The sequence below is a fragment of the Gymnoscopelus braueri genome, assembly GCF_963280865.1.
Source record: "Gymnoscopelus braueri genome assembly, chromosome: 24".
Classification (NCBI taxonomy): domain Eukaryota; kingdom Metazoa; phylum Chordata; class Actinopteri; order Myctophiformes; family Myctophidae; genus Gymnoscopelus; species Gymnoscopelus braueri.
Window position 1 is genome coordinate 33,751,297 of NC_137626.1, and position 10,860 is coordinate 33,762,156.

At 44.6% G+C, this 10,860-nt stretch overlaps 1 protein-coding gene across 1 annotated transcript; it reads left to right on the top strand.

Moving 5' to 3' along the window:
- Positions 1-5,134: 5,134 nt before the first annotated feature.
- Positions 5,135-10,334, top strand: LOC308080594 (migration and invasion-inhibitory protein-like; the record flags this gene model as incomplete). The annotated part of the gene is made up of 9 exons (XM_080422487.1): positions 5,135-5,273; positions 5,825-5,934; positions 6,183-6,288; positions 6,380-6,491; positions 6,912-6,991; positions 7,085-7,211; positions 7,705-7,801; positions 7,953-8,087; positions 10,281-10,334. The coding sequence occupies 9 exons, from the start codon at positions 5,135-5,137 to the stop codon at positions 10,332-10,334; spliced, it is 960 nt and encodes a 319-aa protein (XP_080278613.1).
- Between the last annotated feature and the right edge of the window lie 526 nt (positions 10,335-10,860).

The window sequence follows — 10,860 nt, forward strand, 5'->3', positions numbered from 1 at the left end:
GCTGCCCACGACGAGCGCCTTCGCCGAGTCCTCCATGTCCTTGCCAGCCAGCACCTCACTCTGAACGGGGACAAATGTGTCTTCGCCGTGCCTGAGATAGAGTTTGTGGGGTTCCGCCTGAATGCCAAGGGGCTCCGTCCACTCCAGTCTAATGTGGAGGCTGTGCTACGCCTCCCTGAGCCTGCCTGTCCAGCCCAAGTGGCCTCGTTCCTCGGAATGACAGCCTACTACTTACGTTTTCTCCCTCAGTATTCGGCCACCACAGCCCCGCTGCGCGAGCTGTTGAAGAAGGACGCACCATGGGTTTGGACCCCCGCCTGTTCAGACGCCGTCCAGCAGCTCAAAGTCCAGCTCACCTCGCCACCCGTGCTCGCACACTTCGACCTCGCAAGTCCCACACTCCTCACCTGTGACGGAGTCAGCACAGCGCTGGGGGCTGTGCTGTCCCAGATCCATGCTGGCGTTGAGCGGCCCATCGCTTTTGCCTCTCGGGCTCTAACTCAGCAGAACAAAAGTACTCAGTGGGGGAACGGGAGGCCTTGGCTTGCATCTGAGCGAGCGAGTGTTGGCATATGTACTTGTATGGCCGTTCCTTCACACTGCGGACGGATCACCAGGCCCTCACGGCTCTGCTCGCAACGTCTGGCACAGGGCATAGGCCACTCAGGATCCATCGCTGGTCGGAGCGGCTCCAGCAGTATAACTTCAGCCTGCAATTCACTCCAGGTCGTGACAACGTAGTAGCAGACCTACTGTCACGGGCAACCCCCGGCCCTTCTCCAGATCCTGGTCCTGACTCCGCTGAGCAGGGCCTCATCCAGATGCTCCACTCTCCACTCCAGCCTACAGTCTCACTCCAAGAGCTCCAGACAGCCTCGGAACAGGACCCGGTGCTCTCCCAGCTCCGCACTTTTATCCGCTCAGGGTGGCCCGCTAAGGTCCCAGACCAGCTGGTTCCCTTTCACCGGGTCAAGGACGAGCTGTCCTGCTGGAATGACGTCTGCATAGCCCGCGGCCTCTGCACCGTGGTGCCTGACTGCCTAAGACCATGTATCTTGACCATGGCCCACGAGGGTCATCTGGGCATTGTGAGGGTGAAGCAGCGCTGTCGTGACCTGGTGTGGTGGCCTGGCATTGACAGAGACATCAAGGCCTTAGTGAGGGACTGTACAGCTTGCCTTCTCAGTGGAAAAACCGGCCCACCCGCCCCGCCGCCGCTGCAACCGCTGCATTGGCCTGACAAGCCCTGGGAGCACCTCCAGCTCTACATCTGCGGGGAGCTTCATGCAGTCCCACACCACCAGCGTTTCATGGTGGTGGTGTACGACCTTCATTCCAAGTGGCCTGAGGTGCTCTCCACGGGGACTGTTACCACCCGCGTGGTGACTGAGTTCCTGGACTTGCTCTTCTCCCGCTGGGGGCACCCTACGGCCATCACGACGGATAATGGCCCCCAGTTTATCTCTGCGGAGTTTGCTGCCTTCCTGGAGGACAAGGGCATAAAGCACGTCCGTACATCATTCTACCACCCTGAGGCCAACGGGGGGGTGGAAAGATTTAACCAGACACTGAAGAATGGCATCAGAGCTCACCTGGCAGATGGCTTCTCCTTCTCTACAGCTCTTCGCCGCACGCTTCTGCACTACAGAGCCTCACAGCATTCCACTACCGGTTGCTCCCCAGCATTCCTCATGTTGGGACGGGAGCTGCAGCTGCCTTTGGATCGACTGATGGCTTCCGTGATGGTGCCACCTTCAGCTCGAGGGCGCAACAGAGTCCGCCACCGGCAGCGTCAGATGAAGCAGCGTTTCGACAGGACACGGAGGGTGAAGACTCCATCGTTCGCGGCCCTGGACTGGGTCCGCGTCCGCCGCCCTCACAGGGGCCACAAGCTGCAGTCTTTCTGGTCCACGCCTATGCAGATAACCGACCAGCTGGGGCCTGCCACTTTCCGCCTGTCCGATGGGTCACGCTGGCATGCCAGGCGCATTCGGCGAGTGCCACCACCTGCTGTCGTGGGGCCGGAGGCTGCCATGCCTGTTACACCGCCTGCTGCCGCAGGTATGTGGGCTAATACTGACTTTGAGTTTACAGCAGGTGATATGGACTTGCCCCCGGTGCGCCCTGTGGCACCTGATGACCACCCGGTGGTGGTGCGCCCTCCGGCACCTAATGACCACCCGGTGGTGCCCGTGGCACGGCCAGTTCGAGACCGGGCTCGACCATATTACCTCAAGGACTATGTTACCAATTTCTGAATGCATAAGACATTGGGGGGGTGGGGTTGTGTTTCATGGTTTTCTATGGGGGGGGGAAATGTTGTGTATGAGTGTACCGTTGTGTTTACGACACTAGACCGTAAAGTGTGACTGCTCTGTTGTTGTACCGGCTTGTAACGTGCGTTGCCAGCGTACATGTTTGTTACCCAGTAAAGATGGACCTATAAAGCTCACCCTTCTAGTAGCGTGCCTTATTATGTGGATATAACAAGTTGTAGTAATAATAATAATATGGGTAATAATAATAATAATAATAAGGGTAATAATAATAAGGGTAATAATAATGATGATAATAATAATAATAATAATATATATATATTTTTTTATTATTCTGAATACAACATTAATGGACTGAACCAGTCTGTCTGTCTGTCTGTCTGTCTGTCTGATATAAATTATTATATTATGAACCATACACTAACCACTTCAGACCTATTTTATACATACGCTATTTGAAAATAGCAGATCTACAAGCTCACAGTAACCGAGCTTGTAGATCTGCTATTTGTTGAACAACGTGTTGCTAATCACCGCGTTGGGAGCTTACATCTGGGGCTGTCATTACTGGACTGATATTATTTATTGGGGGGGGGGGGGGGCAGCTGTAGGCAAGTGGTACATATTGCTGGAGATAGATAGACAGACGGACAGACGGGCAGACGGACAGACGGGCAGACGGATGGACGGACGGACGGACGGACGGACGGACGGACGGACGGACGGACGGACGGACGGACCGACCGACCGACCGACCGACCGACCGACCGACCGACCGACCGACCGACCGACCGACCGACCGACCGACCGACCGACCGACCGACCGACCGACCGACCGACCGACCGACCGACCGACCGACCGACCGACCGACCGACCGACCGACCGACCGACCGACCGACCGATCGATCGACAAGATACATAGATAGATAGATACATATACACAGACAGACAGACAGACAAACAGACCGACAGACAGACCGACCGAATCACACTAACCGATGCGCTTACTTTAATTGTGATATAATAATAATAATTATAATAATCCTACACTTCGCAGATATAAATGATTATATTATGAATCACTAACCAATTCAGACGTATTTTATACGCTATTTGAAAATAGCAGATAAGCTCACAATAACAGTTGTTGTGAGCTTGTAGATCTGCTATTTGTTGAACAACATGCTGGAGATAGATAGTTTGATAGATAGATAGATAGATATTTAGATAGATTTATAGATAGACAGACAGACAGACACACCTTTTTTTCGGTTTATTTTTTTTCATTTTTCTTTTCTGAAACCGCTCCATTAGCGGCGCTAAGGTGGAGCTTGGAGCTTGAGGGTCCATAGCTAAAACCCCCAAAAATGTTAGCCTACAGTGGGCTATATATATGTACAGTACACGTTGTGTATTATTATGTTACAACAGCATGCACTTGCGCACGTGGAAAAATCCGGCTTGATATCAATAGAGAAAATGAATTCTAATACATTCTAATAAATTCATGACTGATACCAAATGAAAATATAAACTTGAAAGACCATATAAACATTAAAATTATAAGAATTCAAGTACAATTGCCAGAGATCTGGCCAAATGAAATCTCAACTGTTCTGTTTGAATGCACAAAATATGCTGATATAGAATTATTATGAGTGACCCCTTGGGCCAGGGGGGGGGGGGGGGGGGGTTCAGGGGGGGTCCCTTTGGGGGGGGGGGGTGTAGGAGTGGGGGGGTTTAGGAATGTGGATTACAGTAAAATTGTAATGACAAATTCCAAGATGAACTCTGCAGCCGCACTGAGGCGCTGCAAGCCGTCAGATATTCCCCGAATGTTGGTACCTGGATTGCCTTTCAATAAAACCATATTTGATGGGCATATGTATCACCTACCTGTTACTGATTTGAGAGAATTTACATTATTGTAATCAGTTCATTATTTCCTGTGTAAACCATGAATAAAACTGAAGTGTGTCATTTGGAGCGAATGGAATGGACTTCAAACGGCCCCGCCTCTGGTCCCGCCTCCGCTCCCCCCCGCCTCCCTGCGAGGTTTCGAGTAGCAGTTTCAGAGTTTCAACACTTATGGCATGCCTCTGCCGCCGCTGCTGCTGTGTGTGTGCGTGCGCGCGCGCGTGTGTGTGTGTGTGTGTGTTCAGAGATTTGAGGAGAATGTGCTGCTGTGTGTGTGACGCTAAATCACAGTTTCAAAATAAAGTTTAACCATTGATTTTTTTTTCAGTCTTTCAACAATAAAGTTGCTAGTTTCAAAAACGATTCCCATTTAAAAGTTTTCTAACATGGAAAACAAAATAATACCCAAGGAGAACAGTGCCAAAATGCATATTCTGAAAGTGTGTTTGTGACCAATTTGAAACTCTGAAAAGGTGTTGACGAAACACTGTAAAATGTGTTTGCAAGGATTTGAGAAACACTTTCAGCCTATCAACACTTTTTTCAAAGATTCAAAACCAGTTCTCAGTCTTGAAATTATTTTCAAGCCTTTTGAACCCTTTATTTTAAGTCAGGAGTTTACAAGGTTTCACACATGTAAAACAAAATAATACCCAGGGAGAACAGTGCCAAAATGCATATTCTGAAAGTGTGTTTGTGACAAATTTGAAACTCTGAAAATGTGTTGGCGAAACACTGTAAAATATTTGTTCAGAGTTTTGATTTTTTTTTTCGGCCTATCAACACTTTTTTCAGAGATTCAACACTTTTTTCAGAGATTCAACACTTTTTTCAGAGATTCGAAACGAGTTTTCAGTCTTGCAAAAAAGGTTTTCAAGGTTCTGAAACCTTTATTTGAAGTTAGGAGTATTGGCAGTGATCCGATTCCATAGAGGAGACTATGGACAACCAACAACCTGAAGAAATGGTGACCCTGTTTGACGGTGACAGGGGTTCTGTAAGAGCTGCCCTCTCTAAACCTTCTGTGTCCTTTGTGCACAATGAAACAAGTGGAGCAGATGGAGTCTCCAGAGGTGCAGGTGAGCATACAGGTGTTCAATCAGTGGTTCTCAAACTTTTTCATGTCATGGTGTAAGGACCCCCCAAAAATATATGTATTTGGCTGCAGACCCCCATCTGAAAACATGTTGTGCCAGGCAGAAAAAAACCCATACATTTGTGTTGTTAAAATGTTTTTAAAAAAGTGTAACTTCTACAAGCTTCTACGAGATCTACAAGCTCTCAACGCATAGCAGACACATTGTGAGCGTGTCTAGATCGGATATTTTCAAATAGCTGATGTAGGGTTAAGTGTAGCTCTGGCCCATAGCGTTAGAAGGAGAACTCCTTCTAACGCTATGGACCAGAGCTAGGTTAAGTGGTTAAACTGATCTAATTTTACTGGGGAACCCCCTCAAGGACCCCTGGGGGTCCCCGGACGCCACTTTGCGAACAAATAACCACCGATGTAAATATTAATTGATTCACTGAAGTCAAGTTATCTACTTGGTTGTCAAGTTAATTATTAACATACACATACCGTCCAGGGCTCTTAAACACAGACATGACATACTTGATCACTTGTCTTCAGACCTTTTACAAGACGGTAACAAACGTCCCGGTGTCCATAGAAGACCAGACGACACAAGGCAACACACTCCCAGACCCCATCTCCTTCTCCATGACAGAGACAAGGAAAGGGTGAGACATGGAGATCTGTTACATATTTGTTTATTACTTGTGCATCATACATTAAAAACGATTTATTTTTGTGGTTCATACACATTTTTGTATTCTATTTTTATTCTCCCTCCCATTTTGACCACCAGATGGTGCTTTGAACTGGAAATAATACTTTACCACTGAAAATGTGACCCATTTCAATGATTTCAAATGAACTGAGCATTGATAACTTACTCAACATTACACAAACGATTCTGTGTTTGTAGAGGGAGACTGCAAACAGAGTCACATTTCAGTCTCCTGGATGTGAACAGATGTCTGCCTCACACAGGCAATATGTGCAGCCCTTACTCGGATATGACTGGATAGCAGGTACACACAATATTGATCTTCATTATATCACAAGCTCTCCCTTAATGCAAGAACAGCTCTGACTCTGATGTGTTTGTTTCTTTTCTTGAAGGAATCCTGGATGTGGAGAGCTCCTTAGTAGACCATTCTGATGAGTTCTTCAATGACCTCCTTACTTTTCGATCAGTCAATCAAGACGAATGTGTCCACAGCCAACAAGAAGGGTGATTGGATCACACACACCATTGCACTTGGATATACAAGGTGGAAACCTTGTATGTCCAAAACTGTTACTTTTCAGGAAATTGAAAAAAAGAACCTGTGTTCCAATTGATCGAATATAGTTATTATTTAGTCACAAGCTTTTCTTAATACTTTTTCAATATTTACAGTACCCACCGACACACTTAACCACTTTCACTTAAAAGGAAACACGGAATGAATAAAAATAGACGATCTGGTCGCGATACAATGTGTTTTGGCTACTTTTGCGCGACACTCTTGTACGATGAATTATGGCATTAATTTACAAGAGATACAAGGTTTCTGCCCGACAGCGACAATAAATGATGTCAAGCTGATTACAACTGCACTCATGAGTGTGTTGTTAAATTGCTACTGTGTACATTGGCCCTTTTTAATAGGTTTCCTGAGGACGACTTTTCAGTCCCACCGCTGCTAATTGATGAGGCTGGACAAGAGGCCCACAAGGACACTCATCAGTGTGAGAATAGTATTTTAACTAATTTCTTTCTGTCAAGCAGTTTTGCTAATTCCCTTCATAATTATTTTGTCTCTCTGCTTTGCTCTTTTCTAGGTACATTCTGTTACAGGATTAATAGCAGACTGTTCCCAATTCCACTGGATCCCGAGGAGCGTTGTCCCGTGTGCAAAAAGCCAAAATCCCTTCAGCCTCACACTGCTGCAGAACCAGCATTTATTAGGTATCAATGCTGTTAAAGCATGTGCACTGACAGGCACGAATATGGTGCCTAAATACCTATCAAATTGAAATTGCTCTGTCAAATATATAGCAGTATGTGTCTTTGTGAAGTCTGAAACATACTCCACGCACACATGCGGACAGTTCAAGCTCTGCAAAAATCTATTTCATGCGTTGTTGGGTTCTGTAATATGTCACCTGAAAGTTGTAATGTGACACAAGCATGACGTGCATTTGCAATGAGGGTTTTTTAGGTAGAAGGCAACAACAGAATGAAGCTGTCATCTTGGATTTGTGCTCTCTTTTGCTCTAGCTTTCATAATATAGCAGGTTGTAGTTTCAAATGTAACTCTATGTGGGTTTATTTCCTCCACTGGTGCATGATAGCGCACTTGCGAATATGTTAACCAGGGATGCACGTTTCAGGCTTTAGTCATACACTAAATCTTATTTTGCCCGTGTGAAATGGTTTATTCTCTTTATTTGTACCTCAGGGTCAGCATTCCTTGTTCCACCCTCTTGCCAACTTACAAATACAAACCCCATCGACGATGTAGTTTTGACCCCTCTGATAGTTTGGGGTTACCATCGGTGAGTGCGCCAGTGGAAAAGTCTCAACTATATCATTATTATTTTATCATTGTGACATTTTCCAAATTTGAGCTTTTTCCATTACCTTTGTAAAGATTATTATTTACCCTACATCATTACTCATCTCATCACTTTGCTTGCAATTCTCCAGCACTGTCTGTCAGGTTGGTCAAATACAGGCCAGAGCACCCTGTCACAGCCTAGCACCCTTGACCTACGGAGCAATCTAAACATAGAGACCTCTGCTGGCCGTCCCTTGGAAAAGTCACAGAACAAGGACCACTTGGTAAAATACTGCAGAAGTTTTACTGTGAACTTGGCAAATGAAATTTTAATTAACTGTAAAAGCAGTAAGAGACATATTCACATGTAGTTCTTTATCATTTTACAAGTACTTGAAAGTTACTTTATCATCGTGCTTGCGGTGTGTGTGTGTGTGTCCCATATTTATGGTCTCTTTCCGTCTGTGTTCACGCTCTCATTCTCTCATTGGCTCGCCGGCGAGAGATTGTGCCTGATCCCATTGGTTCACCGATCTGTCCGTCAACCCCCGCCCCGTTAACACAACATTACGAGCGACGCCCACTGCACTCTGGTTGGTTGCGAAATGAAACACTTCCTCATACCGAGTACACCGACCCGCTGGGCCAGGCTTTTATTTTTTAGCAAAACTAAGCAATAAAAGCCTGGAGATCGAGGCGAATCTGCGTTCGCCTCCAGCGTTCGCGCGTCTTACTTGTTGATTTAACTCCGAAAAGTGCACTGTACACATGACATGATGGGTTTCCGTTTGTACACTCATTTGAATTAAATTAACACTAAGACTTTTACTGTGTATGAATTTACAGACTAAATGAAAACCACACCTGGGCTCAAACTGATATGAGACACAATCTTTGAACAGCTTCTGTTGTTTATTAACGCAGTTAAGCTCCAAACAAAGTGCTAGGCCAATATGAGGCCAACATGTGCCAGTGCATGTCAATGCAATCCAAAAATACCCCATGTAGACAACAATAACGTGAAAAACTGCAACATAAAACAAATAATATCTTTTTAAACAATGAATTATAAACATCATGAAATATAAATGTCCATGCTGACAATCATAGTGTATTTTTAAATGTCCGTGAATGAATTGTCCGTGTTGATGAATGAATTGTTTGTCCATATTAACATAAACACAAACACATCAGATACAACAACAATAATGACATTTTACACAAAGATAACACAGAACAAAAACCATACCGTGTGCGCCTTCTGCACAGATATCTAGGAGGTTAGATTTGTTATAGTTTTCACAAACTCTTTTTAGCTGAAGGAGAGCTCCTTCCCTCTTCAGAAACTCAGTAATACCATGACACGACCTGAACTGTAGAGGGCACTGCAGTAACATGAAACTAATCAATAGTGTTTCACTCATATAAACCAGATTCAAAAATGTAAATAAAAAAATATATATATACAACCCTTTATGGCGACAGCTACACTTTTCCTCTGAAAAACTAACATTTCTATATGACTGGCGGGACTATTGATCAACCAAATGGCGCACGAAGGGTGCAAACCACGGGTCACCAGTTGATAGGTAGTCATGATGGTGTCATGTTCTTCCCCATGTTCACACCTGGACACACATCAAATACATCGTTTCCTGTCATATACAGGTTGAGCATCGCAGCACAGATTTTTGGTCCACCACGGAGGCGCATCAAATCCCATATGACACTTTGTGATGTTTTTTTTTTTTTGTATAATTCTAACTGTGTTTTATGAGTGCATGTCTTGACTGTTTCATTAAAGTAAGATTCCACAAACAATCGGATGGATATGTAATGGTATTTTATTGTTAAACAACATCAAGCACTGACGAAGAGAGCTCTGCCCCCTTCCTGAAGCATTTGGTGAGCACAGCCACTGTAATTACCACAGTTCAAGGCAGCATAGAAGTAGGTGTAATTGGCTGTCAATCATGAGAAAATAGAAAGACATGAAGTTTCAGGGTACTTTGTGATCAATGTAGGCCTTGATCAAGGCAGATTGCACTTTGTAATTTGACTTTGCTTTCATTGTCATATTGGCCCTTCAATACATTTATATCGACCTAAATGATGTAAATATCACCATTAGGTAATAATTGTTTGATTTGAAGCTAGTGCTGTGATGTTGTGCTTTGATTGAGTGTAGTTATTCAATGTTATATTGCCCTCTACTGGTACCTTAACGTAATAACTTCAGACGTAAAAAAATAAGAAGAAACATTTACTTCTGCATCAAGAAGGTTTATTTTGAAGTACAAACAGTGAAATGTTGTTGGGACCTGTACTGCAAAACTTGTGCTAAGATTCCAACATTGCCTAATAATTTATCAAAGCAATAATAATAATATCAAAACATATATAGGCTAATGCGTGCATTTAATTACCATATTTACGCTATGTGTCTCATAAACAGGTGGTGAGGCTCTTTCTTGAAGTCAGCCCTCATAAAGAAACAGAGTGAGATCCACAATGGTTCAAGAGCAGCTTAATCCTCTCACCTTCATGCCCATTGAGAGACTTATTATGGAACGTGGATTTATTTCACTGACTTGATCAAAGACTTTGCTGCACAGAAGTCAAGAAGAAGACGGTCAAAGGTAGGATCCCTGTTTATCTCTGTGCTGCTGTCTGTTATTGTCTGTCATTGTGTGTCATTGTCTGTCATTGTCTGTCATTATGTTGCCACAGGATGCTCATTTATATTCAGCTAGTAATAGTAGGGGGTACTAAGCACAAAAAATGGCCAAATCGTTACGCGGCGGATAAAAGCATGAAATTTGATACAGATGTCCCTTGGGTCATCCTAAAACATCCTAGAAGGGGTGCCCAAAAAAATCTTAAACAGGAAGTGAGTTATGGACAAAATTCTAAATGGCCACCTAAACTGTTGACCGTTGACTCAAAAGACAACAAAAGAATCTCCAAAAAGCATAAAATTTGGCACATATGTCCCTTGGGTCATCCTAAGACATCCTAGAAGGGGTGCCCAAAGGAATCTGAAACAGGAAGTGAGTT